At 39.4% G+C, this 16,876-nt stretch overlaps 1 protein-coding gene across 1 annotated transcript in view; it reads right to left on the bottom strand.

The window, feature by feature from the left end:
- Nucleotides 1–16,876, bottom strand: part of mosmo (modulator of smoothened) — a 51,187-nt gene that overhangs the window by 20,080 nt on the left and 14,231 nt on the right. Inside the window, exon 2 of the mRNA XM_048609733.1 lies at nt 2,441–2,653. Within this exon, the coding sequence (XP_048465690.1) occupies nt 2,441–2,653 (213 nt within the window). The remainder of the gene's footprint in view (nt 1–2,440; nt 2,654–16,876) is intronic.

Genomic DNA, 16,876 nt, shown 5'->3' with positions numbered 1-16,876 from the left:
TGGAGCGAGCACAAAAGCCATTGTTTCAGGCAGCATTTGATCTGTTTCTTCAAAGTTTTTGTTTAAACAAGTCAATTAACATGTGTTCTTCTTGCTGAATGATATTTCCACGTTCCATCAGATTGTACTTGTGTCCTCTCAATCTGCAATCACAACTCAGAGCTAAATAGATTCCTCATTCCACAATTTTGGGGATCTTTCCAAACAGGTGGTCACCTTTTGAAGAAGTTCACATAGCGCAGGGCGAGGACCAGCAGACATTTTGTGCAAAAAGCCTTCCAATGTTCTTTTCCATCCCAAGCTGACCTACCTAGACAACAACTGTTGATCACTAGATGCATAAAAAATGTTTTTTTTAAGCCCCCTGTAATCATCACTCTCGCGAACAAATACGATTCCTCTTTTAACAGAGATTTATTAGCCTAGTTTGCTGTCTTCCAGTCAGCCCTAAATTCTACTCCATACATGCCCTACAAGAGACATGTAACTGCAAAGTGGGTGTGCTCCTATTTCCATTTTCAATCTGTAATGCTAGGTAGTCTATAAATTCAACTGCTCAAACGTAGTTATAGGAGGTTGAGGGGTGACCTTAAAGTGGTTTTGTAAAATCATAAAGGGCACAGATCAATATATAACAAGAATAGTAAAGGTCTTTTCCCTAGGGTGGCTGAGTTCAAAACTAATGGGCAATTTTTTAAGGTGAGAGGAGAAAGATTTAAAAGGGATCTGAGAGGCAACTTTTGGCTCGCATGTGGAATGAACTCCCTGAGGAAGTGGTAGATGCAGGTACAGTGGCAACATTTAAAAGACATTTGGATACGTACATGAGTAGGAATGGTTTAGAGGGATATGGGCCAAACGCAGGCAAGTGAGATTAGTTGAGTTTGCAAAACTTTGCTCTATGGCTCTATGACTCTATGGAAGTTGCAATAGAGTTGCACAGTTCCAGCCAGGGATCAATGCTCCAATTCCTGCAGAAGCTTTCCCTGGATCAGGTGGTTAGATTTATCTATTTGTTAAATTATTAGTATGTTGTTTCTATTGCTGCATACCAAGAGAAAAAGCACTTTCCTTAATAAAAGCACCATGTTTTAAGTAGCTGAGACTGTCCAAAAACTAGGAAAGGGAGATAACTTTAAGGAAATGTGAAACTTCTTGATCAAAAAAAGGGAATTTTTTTTAAGGCAACAAGGATGAGAGAGGAGGGATCCTTACAAGTAGCGATGCTTAAAACAGGATTTTTCAGCTAAAGTTATCTAAAAGCAAATATTAGGTGCTTAAATGTTCCCAAGACACAGTGTAAAAGGACTTTCTAAAAAATCAAACCAAACAAAGGTGTGGCTCTCTTATGCCCCTCAAGGATTTAAAACATATAATTCATGGAACACTCATTCAAGCTTTGGGCTCACAGTTCACAGAACCTGTTGTACCAGAGCACAGACTGGATCATTTACCAGTGCTGGCTCCAAGTCAATTCAACAAAGTCGCTGTTACTTTGGGATTTACATCTTGACAGAACACTTTTTGTGTGTTCTGTTTGGATAGGTATAAAACTTCACAGAAATAGTTTCTAAGCTTTTTTTGTTTTTAAACATTCAAATATTCCAGGCTCGGTCTAAAGTCATGAAAGATGCTACATTAATGTAGATTTTTAAACTTTTTTTCTACAGTTAAATCAATAGCAATTACTTTATTGGACTTGAAAAGATTTGCCAACAGACTTTTCTTCCTCTTTCCTCCTCCTGCCACTAGTTCCAGTTTCTAGACAGCAACCAAACCTCAACTTACCTGTACATTAAGTAAAGAAACTATTATTAAAACCTTTATAATTCATTAATCCAAGGGTATTTAAAAAAAAAATAAAGCTTTCATTGGGACAACAGAAACAGTGCTCGATTAAAGAATGTAAGTTACAGTGTATAGTAGATTATACCTTTTACCATCAAATACTGCACAAATCTTTACAGTCCATTCTTAGCTGGGATATAGTTAACATACTGCACGTTTATTAAACGCAAGAGAGAATTATCTGTGTAAATAGCCCTAACAGAAACTGATGAGAGCTTGACTGCTCTAAAATCCTGTTAGTATTTTGAGTTTGTTATTAATAGCAGGCCAACAAAAGACAATAGAAAAGACAATAGTACAGGGCTGTTTCACGAATAACCTTCACTAGGAAGTGAGTCCGTCTTGTAAATGAATTTGACCACAGTCACAAATCTAGTTCATGTTAACATAGTGGATTGCACTTACAACTTCTTTCCCCACAGGTCAATGGCAAAATTGTGATCATATTGATGCTGAAGTTATCCCTGTATGTTTGAGGGGGCTAACTATGCCACTTGCACACACTGACTGAAGTTCAATGAAACCCAAGCTGCTCACAATGTGCATGTTTCTAGAATTTGTGTTAGCAGGTTTGATAACAAAATGAGCTTACTTCCAGCAAAGGCTATCCAGCGGGCATATTTGGTGGTTTCTCTTCGCCAATGTGAAGCCACTAGCAAACCGCATGTTACTGTCAATGAAATAATGCCCAGAATAATGAAAAATAGTGTTGTGACCCATTCGGGTGGAAGACGTGGAGGGACACATGTTCGTTCACGCCCATGGATGGTTTGACACTGACGGACCAGTCCAACTGTCAGAGCACCTGTGGTAACAAAGAAAACAGACAAAACAATTTATCTTTTGGTTTGTAAAAATGAAAAATTCTCCTCACTTAATGTAAGCCTAAAAACAAACTCACACCAATCTTTTGCAGATTAAGAGTACAAATCTCTACATGGATATTTTCACACAACCCAATAAATAGATTATACAAAATAAACCTATATAATCAGGTGAAAGTGTCTCCTTTGGTGTTGCCTCACATTTACATCCATCATGAATCAAGTGTCATTAACCACTTTATCAACAAAATCAGAAACGAGAGTGGGTGCAGAAAACCTAACTGGATAGACTCAGAAGCAAACTCATATTGAAAATCTACTCTACAATGGGAAAAATATTAATTTGTTCACTAAGCCTCAAACCATACAAGCAAAACCAAAATGTTATACAACTTAGTATGTACCTACTACAGACTGGTGTCGATTGCGCTTTGAGAGTAGATCACACACAAAATACTGTGGTTGGTTCACTCGCTGAGCTGGTTCATTAGTTTGCAGACACTTCACTACCCTGCTGGGTAACATCACTGGTGCAACCTCCGATGAAACGTTGCTGTATTTTCCCACTTGTTACTTAAACTCTGGGGTCCATTGAAGTCGATTACCTTATTTCCGGTTTTTCTTTGCAGTGCACCACATTATTAGTTTATTAATTCAAAAATATGACAGGAAGATTACCTTAAGCCAACAGATTTTAATAATGTGCATTTAAATAATTGTCTTGGAATGCTCCCAGCATCGGTAACAGATTTGATTTAGTCAATACTTCACCAATACAACTTGGAATGCGCTCTCCCAATGTCACCAAAATTTTAAAGAGCAGAATTGAGAATGACTCCTCTATGCTAAATAGTTACACAACCCCAAGTGATCTGGGTCCAACTTCCTGGAGGGTTAGGTGTTGTACAGCATCAAACTGAGTGATGAAGATATCCAAGATTATCACAGAGTCTAAGTCTGTGCTCACACCACACCGAATGAATCAATGTATCTCTATCATATGCTAGGTGTGGGTAACTCATTGAACCCCATTCGTGATAGGGATTGGGAACTGCAATCATTTCTCATGAATAAGGAATTCCAAGTAGGTTGGTCATAGCTCACATTGATTATATTTTTGTTCTCCTGTTTGAAGTCCATTGCACCAGACCATTTCAAAGCTGTTATGGGTGATTTCCCATTTTCCACCCTCCACAAGCTTGAAAATGTCCAAAACTCCCCTATCTGAATACTGACTCAAACCAAGTACCATTCACCAATCACCCCTGTATGTTATGGTTCACATTATCTTCAGACAGCAATGTTGCAATTTTAAAAATTTGCAACCTCTTGTTTAGATCGTACTATGTCCTTGGCTCTGCCCATATATGTAACCTCCTACAACGCACATATTTCAGCACACCTCCCATTCTGGCCTCCTCAACACCCTCAATTGTAATCACTCCACCACTGGAGTTGCCTAAACCCTATGCCCTGGAATTCCATCTCTAAGATTCTAGATCTTAGCATTTCTCTGTTCTTCTTTAAGATGTTCTTTAAATGTTTCACTAGAGGTTTTTGTAAATTCATAGCTCAGTGTAAAATTTTGTTTGATAATGATTGGAACCCTCTGACAAAACCATTTAAATTGAAGAAATTGTAGAGTTCCACTGAAGTAAATAATTACTCAAAAAATGTAAGACGATTAACTACCTAGTCCAACTCCCAAGTAACTATTAAATTTATCCCCCACTTACCTCAGACATCTGCAACTACACCTTCCCCAGACTTTTACCCAACACTTTTCAACCCCAGGGACCTCACACTCACGATCACCAGACCAGATATTCCACTCTATTCCCAGGACCCAACACAACTCAGCCACCGGACCTGACAATTTTCACTAAGCCTGGGTCTTGACCACCTCTCCACTCTAGACCCAAAATTGTCCCTTCTGCTTTCCCCAAATCTTCTGCCCACCCCAACTAACCCGACAGATTCAATGACCTACCTAGCCCCTTTGCTACCTTGCATCCCAGCACACTATATCCCACGCACTGGCATCTACCTTTCAGGCACCTTAACCTCACATTTATCTTACCTACTTATTCTTAGACAGTAGCTGTCAAAGTAGCTGCCTGTTATTCTGGCTCCTTAAATTTCAGAATACAGCAACTGACTGCTGTGAAAAAGGGCATGGTTTGCGTTCCAACAGTTCTGCATGATGAGGAGTAAGTCAGAATGGAAGTACACCTCCTCATTTCAAAAAGGAGCCCTGATCGGAATCTCCAGTCTGAAATACGGTGCTCTATCATGGTGTTAAAAAAAAAGCAGCTTTGAAAAGTTTGGCCCAATATCTCTTGCATTCTAGTACCACCAATTCAATATTCTCCAATTAAATCAAGGAATGGATTTATCTCATCAATTCACTACATTGTACTCTGTCTTTTATAACAACTTGTTTATATGATTCCAGTTCGCCACGAAGAAATTGTCTAAAAATGGCCTGCTCATCAAATTACACAATATCCTGGGTTGACAGTGGTTAAAATGGTTTGGATAACGGAGGTCAATTGAAATTGTGTAGTACTAGTGGTACTTTCTCAAATATCAGTTACCTCCATCACTCGATATAGGTGCTCATCAAGATAAGGTATTTATTGCTGGGAGACAAAATGCTTTTTAGTTTTGACTTTATCAGTAAAATAAGAATTACAATATCAAGAATTCCCAATTAAGATACAGCAAAAGCTGCATATAGAATATAGCTCCCATTCTACCCTGCATTAGCCCACCACACCAATGTGGCCTCTTTCAATGCTCATGCCAACCATCCTACTGTGGCCTCATCAACTAAGAACAGCAGCAAATGCTAAAATAGGACCAGTTTAGATTATGACAGTCACATATCTCTACAGTTAGCACACAGGACACTCGCTGCAATGCGATTTACTAGAAAGGAACAGTTTTATTGGCACAAAGATATATTATAATTAACAGACTTTGACTAATAACACATGCGGCTTGCAAAACATCAGGCCATTTGCACAATACAGGTAGTTCTCCTATAATGCGACAGTTGCGCTCTTGTAAGACCTCGCTCTTTAGAAAATCGCGTTATAGGAAAATCGCTATACTGGTTCTGCAGAAAGTTCACATTATCCAAACAGTGTCTACGATGCATCAATTGTGTTACAGCCAATTTGCGTTAAAGAAACACGCGTTATAGCAGAACTACCTGTACTCTAATTCTTTGTTGCCACAAACCATTTCCTTACATCTTATTATGAGAACAAAGGGATCAAAAGAAACATTTCCAGTTCATGCAGCTGCCTAATTTAACAGAAAATTCCACATTTAGGAGGTTTAACCAATGCTTGAACAGTAATTCCTTACAGCAATGTGAATCTTTAGCTCTGTATACACAGTTTAGTTAATGTAATTGCTGCTAAGTTGGCAAATTAACATTCGGGTTTGCCCTGATCTTTTTTAAGATGAGAAAAGGCGGCTTTCAGCAATGGTTCAGTGGGCAAACACACTATCAATTGTGACATTGACAAAGAGGACAAACTAGAAGCAGCAAGGTGCCATCTGTACAGTGATCCCAGCAGAGTGGCAGCAACAACTGGGAGCTGAACTTCAGGACTGGAGAGGGGTGAGGGGCAGCAGATGCAGGAGGCACTTAATCAGTCAAGAGTCGCTCTTCCCGACTGATATCTGGTGACATCTCATAAAAAGAAATTGAATGTTGGGGAAGAACCGACTGAAACAAGTTGCAATGGCTACTTTAATGCAATATTTTTATCCAGGCACACAGAAGGCAATATTGGAGGTCGGTAATTGGTCATTGACATTTGAGGAACAGGTGGAAAGATAAATACGTAAGAGATTGGCGAGGATAGGTAGAAAACAACAGGAATTATTTATCAGGTCACTAAAATATCTATTGAATAACACATTAAATACATTAATTTATTACAGTGCCTCCCATGTTTAATGAACTGTTCAAACAAGTGTCTAAACCAGACAAGCCTTTATTTATTCATCAAATTCTGTGGTAAAGCTTTTCCTTCCACATGGCTGCTGAACTGACCTTTATTATGAACTGCCATTGTAGGATTGAAAACTTTAAAAATGAGTTAAGTTCCCATTATGTTAAATACAATGGTTACAGTGTCCATTTGAAATATGTCTAATTCATTAAAGTTTTAAGCGGCATTTTTGTTGTTGGTTATAAATTCTGGAACCAATTCATTTGTTAAATACAAATGAAACTTTTATAAAAGTTGCTAAAGTACAAGTGTGGTCAGCGTAGTACCTTTCAGTTTCTTTCACATAACTGAAGACACAGTATGCCACGTAGGAACACTCATTGCACTGAGCTGTTTACTCTGGCAGTTAGTGGCTCAGCAGTGTTGGAATATTATATCTGAAAAGGTCTCTGTTGAATGTCAATTTTCAACAGGATCACAGGGAAAGAAACCACAAAAATTGAATTTTAATTGTTACTAATTTGACCAAGATCTTTCTGCCAATCTTCTCTTTATATTTCGGTCCTTCAATGTAAAGGTACCACAGTTTTGAACAGGTAACTAGTTGGGTAGTTTAAGATGAGCCAGTGGATCCACTGCAGTTGGATTTCCAAAAGGTATTTGATAAGGCACCAGACAAAAGGCTACCATGCAAGATGGAGGCTAATGGAATTGCAGGAGAATATAGCATTCGTTAATGGATAGGAAGCAAAACGTGGGGAATAAATGGGGCTTAATCAAATTGGCAGTCTGTAATTAAAACAGTATCACAGATAGAGTGCTAAGGCCTCAGCTATTTACAAGCTACACTGATGACTTGGTAAAAGAAACACAGAATGATTTAACTCAGTTTATTGATGATACAAAGCTAGGTAGGAATGCAAGCTGTGAGGAAGACATGCAGAGACTACAAAAAGTTAGTGGACAAGATGATAGATGGGTAAATGTGGGTAAAAATAAGATGATTAATTTTGTAACTAAGAATAGGAAAACATTTTTTTTTAAGAAAGGCATGAAACTTTTAAATGTTGAGGTCCAGAGGGACCTGGATGTAAGCATTCATACAGCAGAAAGCAGAAAGTTAGCTTGCAGGTCAGCAAACATCAAGAATGGCAATTAGCATTTGGTCTTTATTGCCAGCTGACTGGAGTATACAAACAAAGAAGTGATAGTAAGAACTGCCGATGCTGCGGTCAGAGATAACATAGTGTGGAGCTGGAGGAAACTGGAGGAGCAGCACCTCATATTCCGCTTTGGGAGCCTACAACCCAAAGGTCTCAATGTGGACTTTATTAGCTTCAAAATCTCTCCACCTCTGGCTTCATCCCATGACCAATCCTCCCTCTCATCCCCACCTCCTTGACCTGTCCGTCTTCTCTCCTACATATCCATTCCTCCCACCTCACTGACCAATCCCCACCACTGCCTACCTGCACTCACCTATCACCATCCCACCTACCTTCCCCAGCCCCATCCCTCCTCGCTCTATTTATTTCAGAGTCCCCTCCCCCATTTCTGAAGAAGGGTCCCAACCCGAAACGTCAGCTTTCCTGCTCCTCTGGTGCTGCCTGGCCTGTTCTGTTCCTCCAGCTCCACACTATGTTATCTACAAATAAAGAAGTCTTGCTACAATGGTTTGGGCTTTCGTGACACGGAGTACTGTATGCTTTAGCCTTCATACGGAAAGGATAAACTTGCAGTACAGTGAAGGTTCAAACCAAAGATTCCTGGATAAGAGTTTGTCCTATGATTAAAAGTAAGTTGAGCCTGTACTTTATGGAGTGAGACGATGAGAAACTTCTTCATGGAAAGGGTTGTGAATGTCTGGTATTTTCTACCCAATACAGTTGTGAATGTTCATTTGTTGAATATACTTAAGGCTGAATTAGACAGATATCTGTCTCGTGGAATCAAGGGATATGACAGCAAGTAGATGGAGTTGAGACAGAAAAAAAAATCAGCACGGTCGAACTGAATGGCTGGGCATAACTTCAAATGTAGTAATCTCTGGATTACTCCCAGTGCCACGTGCAAGTGATTACAGAAATAGGAGGATAAGGCAGATGAATGAGCAGCTCAAAAGATTATGCTGGAGGGATGGCATTAGATACCTGAGACACTGGGACAGATTGCACCTGAACAGAGCTAGGGCTGAGTTCCTTACAGGGCATTTTGCTAGTGCTATTGGGAAAACTATAAAGTAACTTGGTAGGGGTGTGGAATCCAACGTAGAATAGTAGAGACAACAACCAGGTCACAAAATACTTGTGGCAAATGGCACTGGCATCGACAATTGCAAGTTAGTAGATGAACTCTAAATCAGGGATACTGAACATGTATGTGAATGCACTAAGTACAATAAATAAGTCTGAGGAATTAGGGGTGAAGATTGCCATGTGGAATTTTGATGTTTTGATGATAACAGGAACCTGGCCAAGGAATGCCAAGGCTGGTGTTAAATATTCCAAGGGTACAGGGTATTCAAAAAAAGATAGAAAAGAAAGGAAGGAAGGAGGTAACAGTACTGGTTAAGGAATGTATTGCAGTGCTGGAGAAAGAGAATGTCTCAGAGACTGCTAGCATAGAATCAATTTGGCTAGAACGAAGGAACAAAAACAGCACCATTACGTAGCTAGGTATAGTCTACAGACTGGAACTAGCAGAAATGATAGAAGAACAAACCTGTAGGGAAATTAGAGAGAGATGCCTCATTATATAGTGGTTGTAATGAAAGATTTCAATTCCCTAAACATAGGATATTTGTAATGTAGTGGATAGTGAGGGTAAGTGCTCCTGGATTGCATGCAGGAAAGTTTCCTACAGCAGTTATGTTTCCAGTCCAACTAGAAAATATACACTTTTGGATCTAGTTCTTGGAAATGAAGTGGGCCAAGTAGATCAACTGACAGTTTGGGAACATTCAGGAGACAGTAATCAATACAACATAAGGTTCAGGAGGATGATGGAGAACGAGATGCAACAACCTAGGATGAGAAACATCAATTGGCAGAAAGCATACTTCAATGGGGCAAGAACAGAGATGTTGTCAAGAAAAACAGCAAGTGAAAAAGGGGCCCCCTTCAAAGAGGAGATGGCTCGGCTACAGTTAAGATCCTTTCCCTCTGATGGGAAAAGTAGAGCAAATAAATCCAGAGCTCCTGGATGACAAAGGAAATAAAAATTAAGATAAACAAGAAAAATGGGCTTACGACAAATGTCAGGTAGAAAATAAAATTGAGAACCAAGAGGAATATTAAAGGTTGAGCTAGAAGGAGAAAAAGCAAATAAAGAGAAACAAAGAAAATTTATGAGATAAGACTGGTTTCCAACACAAAGAGATATCTTAAAGTCTTCCATATGGCCATATAAATGAAAAAAGGGTAGTAAAATGGAGGGTAGGGCTGATTAGGGACCAAAAAGAGGATTTATATCTGGAGGCAATGGCATGGCTGAGGTCGTAAATGAATATTTTGTATCTGTCTTTACCAAAAAGAGATGTTATGCAGGCTATGGTGTCAGAGGTGGGAGCTCAGTCATAAGAAGGGCTCAAAATTGATAGGGCAGAAGTGTTGGATAGTCTCGGGTTCTCCGGCATCTGCAGTTCCTACTATCCCTGTTGGATAGACTGTTGGTTTACAGTTGACAAGACACTGGGACCAAATTCAATGCATTCAAGGAATTTGTAGAGAGAAATTGCAGGGACACTGGCCACAATCTTTTAGTCTTTCCTAGACTCAGAGGAGATGCCAGATGACTGGAAATTGAAAACATTATGGCCTTGTTCAAGAAAGGCTGTCAGGATAAACACAGCAATTACAGACCAGTCAGTTTAACTTCAGTGATGGGGAAACTTCTAGAGTTAATTATTCAGGATTAGATTAGTAGTCACATAGAAAAAATTGGGTTGATTAGGAAGAAAAGGAGAAATCATGTTTAACTAACTTGCCAGAGTTTTTTTGAAGTGGTAACAGAAAGGCTTCATGAAGGTAACACTGTTGTTGTGGAGGACGTAGACTTTCAGAAGGCATGTGATACAATGCCACAGAACAGACTTGTGAAGAAAGTTATAGATCATGGAATAAAAGGGATAATAGCAACATTGATACAAAACTGGCTGAGGTGATGGGAAACAGAGAGTAATTGTCAATAGATATTTTTCAGATTGGAGGTAGGTTTATACTGGTGTTCACCAAGGCTCGGTATTCAGAACCTTGCTCCTTCTGATATATATTAATGATCTGGATCTTGGTGTGCATGGGACAACTTCAAAATTTGCAGATGACATGAAACTTGGAAGAACTGTAAACTGTGAGGAGGACAGTGCAGAACTCCAAAATGCAAATAGGTGGCATGAGTAGATAGGTGACACTTGAATTTCAATACAGAGAAGTGTGAGCTGATTCATTTTGGTAGGCAGAAACATAATATAAAATGGGGGCACTGTTCTAAAGGAGGTGCAGGAGCAGAAGGACGTGGGTGTATATGTGCACAAATCATTTAAACTGGCAGGTTAGGTAGAGAGGACAGAAGTAAAGCATACAGTATCCTTGGCTTTAGGAGCAAAGGGTAAGGACCAAGAAGGTGATGCTGAACTTATATAAGATACTCGAAATCATAGAATTCCTACACTGCAGATAGGAGCCATTCAGCCCGTCCAGTCTACACCGACCCTCCGAACAGCAAGGCTAATCCACCAAGCCTGCACATCCCTGGATACTAATGGGGTAATTTAGCATGGCCAATCCACCTAACCTGCACATCTTTGGACTGTGGGAGGAAACAGAAGCACCTACCAGAAATGCACGTAAGACATGGGGAAAATGTGCAAACTCCAAACAGACAGTCACTCGAGGCTGAAATTGAACCTGAATCCCTGGCGCTGAGAAACAGCCACCTTGCTGCCCAGAAGTTCAGAAGCCATTTACAAGAACGGTTCCAGGGATGAGGAACTACAGGTATGTGGCTAGATTGAAGAAAGTGGGACTGTTCTCCTTGAAGAGGAGATCTGACAGTTGCATGAGTGGGCTAGATACAGTAGATAGGGAGAAATTGTTCCCACTTGTAAAAGGAACAAGAACAAAAATGTACCATTTTAAAGTGTTCTGCAAAGCAAGGATAAAGTACGGAGAAACTCTTTCAATCAGCAAACAGTTAAGGTATGGAATGCACTGCCTGGAAGTATGGTTGATGCATCCAAGAGGGCACTGGATATTTATCTGGATAAAAATAATGTGTAAAGGTATGAGGAAAAAGCAAGAGATTGACATTAGGAAATGACACTCATTTAACGAGCTGGTACAAGTATGATGAGCCAAATGGCCTACTTCTACACTGCAACAAGTTCTGCGATTCTGTGTTTTACTAGGGTCAATAAAAAGCAATTACAAAGAAAAGTTAAGGAAACTTATGATTGCACAACTATCTCCCACACATCTATTTTCTTACTTGCAGCCTGCCCAGAGAGATCTTAAAATGTCTGAGGGCAGTATGTAGGTCTTGCACATGAATGTAAATCTAACCTGTGCACCAATATGTATTCCGCTAATCTTGTACTGAACTGTAACCATTCATGTGGAGGAATAAACCCTTTATGGCATCTACTATCTCAACTAATCCTGCCAGCTTGAAGGATTTGTGCACACATCACCCCTAGTCCCTTTGCTTCCATATCCCTTTTTGAACTGTACTCTTATATTTCCTCTCCTTTTTCCAACCAAATTAAGTGCTTCACAATTCTCTGCATTTCATTTGTCACCTGTATACTCATTCCATCAAATTGCCCAAGTCCTCTTGAAGTTTAGCAATATGCTTCTTATAGTTCACATTACTTCCAAAATTTTACTTCCAAATATTTTGAAATTGTGCCCTGATCATATGAATTAGGAGGAGATCAGACTCTCAAGGCTCTCCACCAAAGTCCGAGATCAAGAAAAGCAGGCCTAACACTGATTCCTGGGGACTCTGCATCTTCCCCTAGTCCAAATATAATTAGTCACTGTTACTGCTTGATTCCTGTTAGTCAGCCAACTTTGTATCTGTGTTTCGTGTATCCTTTTTGTTCCAAGTCTGTTATGTGGCACTTTATCAAATGCCCTTTGGAAATCAATATACTCCACTTCAACAGCACAACCTTCTTCAACCTTTCTGTTGCACCATCAAAAAAAAGTAAAGTACCTAAACACATTTGTCCTTCACAAATCCATGCTGGATTTCCATAATTAATCCACGTTCTTCCCAGTGACTTTTAATTTAGTTCTCATTTATCATTTCCATAGATTTCCACCAAAGTTAATCTGACTGGGCTGCACTTGCTGGGCTTATCCTCACATCCTTTTTTGAAAGAAAGTGTTATATTTGCAATTCTCTGATCCTTTTGACACCACCGTGCATCTAAGTAGGATTGGAAGATTATGGCAAATGCCCCGATTTCCATCTTAACTCTCCTTCAGCGTCCTTTCATCTGGCCCTGATGACTCATCAAATTTAAAGTAAGCCAACCTATACAATGCCTCCTCCATCAATTTCTAGCTCCAACCACCTCCACCTTTCATGGTGGCTTGGGCAGCATCTTCTTTAGGAGACCACCTTGTTCTGCCAAGACTTATTTAGCATCTCAGCCACATTCACTAATTCTACGCACAAATTCCCTTTTGTTGCCCAATCAGCCCTGCTCCTCCTTTCACCATCTTTTTGCTATTTATATGCCAATTGAAGACTTTTACATTCCCTTTTACTTTAGGAAGCATGTTCTGCTGTATGAATTAATTCAATTCTTACAACGGATGTCTATTCAGCAACGAACAAACATGAAATGGCAAGGCAACATGTTGATGTATTCTTCGAAGAGAAAAACTTTGCATGTTATAAAGGAAAGGAGGGAATGGGACTACTTGAGTCACTCTGGTAGAATGCTAGCACAGACACAAAGGGGAGAATAGCAACCACCTGTGCTTTACTTGTTATATGAATCTATATCAAACTTCAACAAGTCACAGGAGTCACTTGGGTTTAGAAACAAGGTTTGTGGAATTGGCACTGTTGCAAGTCACCATAGTCCCAGAGGGCCACAGGCTGCTCTCTCATGAGAAATGACTAGTGATGAGTTTAAACAGAGGGTTACAATGCCGCAGGTGAGGTGGAGAAGGCGGAGCCTTCTTGGTGGTCTCAGCCATTATGGGAATTGAATCCATGTTGTTGACATCACTTGGTATTGCAAACCAGCCATCCAGCTAACTAAACTGTCCAACACTAAAAGAGTTGCCAAGCATTGCCCAGGAATCAAACCCAGGCCTCCCACGTAGCAGGCGTGAATTCTACCATTGATCCACAAATTATACTCCTTCAAAGGGAATTGATGGCCGAACGTTATTACTTCCAGACTATTAATCCAGTGACCCAGATATTGTTCCGGGGACCCAGGTTCGAATCTGGTCTTGGCAGATATGGAATTTGAATTCAGCAAAAATCTGAAATCTGATGACCATGAAACCGTTGCAATTGCTTGAAAAACCCAGCTAGTTTACTAAATTCCCTTTAAGGAAGGAAACTGTCCTCCTTCCCTGGTCTGATTCACAAGGGATTCCAGCCTCACAGCAATGTGGTTGGCTTTTAACTGCCCTCCGGTCAATTAGAAACAGACAATAAATGCTGACCTAGCTTGTGACGCCCACATCATGCCAATTAATATAAAAAGAAAAAAAAACTGACAGTTTCCCCCTTTGATTTTAATTATGCATCAGTAAAGTAACAGTTGAAACAACCAGGATCCCCAAGAATTTCTTATTTAAGCACTTAATATTGTTTTGCTGGGTACTAAAAGATGAAGAGTTACTGTTAGTTCTAGATGAATAACAGGTCAAACTCCTGAAATTTAACAAGAGTTGATACCTTAATGAAATCTCAGAAGGAAATTCAACAATAGTAAAACAGCCAATTGCAGGAGAAATTTAAAATAGTTCTTTCTTTGTGCTTAAATTAATAGTTTTATTTGTCCCTTTTATCAGCTGGAAACATGAATCTTTCTTGATTACTGTTACACGCAATTGAAATCCTAATGGAAGTGGGTGCATGAAAATCTTGCATCTCCATTAAGGCTTAACACAATTCTGGTGACAAGTCAAATTTTGAAAACTTTGTTATTTTAATGTCATTAAAAACTAAAGGCCAGCAAAATTTCTACTATCTACTTGGAAAATTCAAAACTTCAATAAAATGGCTTCCAACTAAGAAATATTTTTCTAGCTTTGACTTCTGCAGCAAGCAGGTTTTAAATTTTAACTGGTACCATAAACGTTCAAGTTACAATGAGTCTATAGTTTTGGTTGGTGGGAATAAATTGACTAAAAGTGATTACATTTTTCTTTTAAGATGAACTGTAAGATAAGCTATCTGTTACAAGTCAGAGAAGAATGTCACACTGAAGCCAACACCATGACAAAAATTGCTCAGAAACTTGGTACTGGAGCAAATTGTACAATGAGACTTCCTGCAAATTTGCATGGCTAAACCAAATGGCACATCTTGTTTAATATCAGCACTGTAGGGCCAATACTTCATATCGAAACAGTAATTCATAATTAGGTTATACTATTAACCAAAATGACATTCCATTCCCGCAAACACAAATTAGTCATAATTTAGCCGCTAATTTAATTTTGTAATAGGATTGCCTGATGGGAATCTGTCCAATGTGACTGCTCAAATGAAATAAATTTTAATCTTGCATAATCTTTCAAAGCAAAATAATCATGGAGTTGGACTTGAATTAATCCCATAAGAGACTCACTTAAAATAAATTAGGATAGGACTGATGTGTTGAGCGCATGATTTTTTTAAATAACTCGGATTGGATTTATACAGCACATTGGGAACTGGTGTGATACCGCCTCTTGAAGTTGGGGTGTGTGTGTGTGTGTTCCACTTTCCTGCCACCAGTGCTGGTGCAGAACAGGTATATTAATACAGTCTGTTCTGATATAACCCGTGTTTCTTCAACGTGAATGGGCTTTAACACAATTGAAGAATTTAGGCTGTTATTTGTAGAACGCGAACTTTCCTTACCAGTATTGGCTATAATGCGATTCTAGCCCCATTAGTTTAAATGGCGCAGCCACTGCATGATTTTCTTATAACGTGAGATTGCATGAGAATGGAACTATCGTATTATAGCAGAATCGACCGTATAGCAAGAGGCTCTTATTTCTGTGCGTAACATAATCATTCATTCTCTTCTTTTACAAATTATTTTGTATTTCATACTTTAAGCCTATTTTCTCGAGTTCTTCTACTCTCATTTGATTTCTTCTGTCTCATTCTTCTTTTTTAACTTGTTATATTTCTTTCCCCAGTGCCCTTTTTCTTGTTTTGTTATCCCAATGATATCCAACACTCTTTAAGGCTCCAATTATTTCCACATGTACAAATGTGCTTTTACACCCCCTACTCCGCCTCATTATCCCTGCTGATTCTCTCTCTGTTGACCCCACATATTAATCAAAATTGGCCACAGCTCCTCCTGAAGCCATCAAAACAAACAATGAAGTAAATCCTCACGGCATATTGGGATCTGTTTTGAAGCCTGCATCTCCCTTTTATAGGGTCATTGAGTCACACAGCACGGAAACAGATCCTTAAGTCCAACTTGTCCATGATGACCAGGATTCCCAAATTAAACCAGTCCCATTTGCCTGTGTTTGGCCCATATACCTCTAAACCTTTCCTATTCAGGTATCTGTCCAAATGTTTTTTAAATGTTGTAACTGTATTTGCCTCGAGCACATCCTCTGACAGTTCATTTCATATATGCACCATCCTGTGTGTGAAAAAGTTCCCCTTTCAGGTCTCTTTTAAACTTACCCCTCTCACCTTAAACCTAGGCCTCTAATTTTGAACACCCCTACCCTGAGGTAAAGACCTTTGTCTTCACCTTACCTATGCGTCTTATGATTTTATAAACCTCTATAAGGTCACCTCTCGACCTGCTACACTGCAGGGAAAAAAGCCCCAGTCTATCCAGCCTCTCATACCGTCCAGTTCCAATAACACCCTTATAAATCTTTTCTGCACCTTTCCAAGTTAATAACATCCTTACTAAAGCAGAGCAAACAGAACCGTATCAGAGATAGCAGGAACTGCAGATGCTGGAGAATCTGAGATAACAAGGTGTAGAGCTGGATGAACACAGCAGGCCAAGCA

Source organism: Rhincodon typus, chromosome 21 (assembly GCF_021869965.1).
Source record: "Rhincodon typus isolate 14 chromosome 21, sRhiTyp1.1, whole genome shotgun sequence".
Classification (NCBI taxonomy): domain Eukaryota; kingdom Metazoa; phylum Chordata; class Chondrichthyes; order Orectolobiformes; family Rhincodontidae; genus Rhincodon; species Rhincodon typus.
The sequence above is the reverse complement of the archived record's forward strand: the minus strand, read 5'-3'. Positions and strand labels throughout refer to the sequence as shown.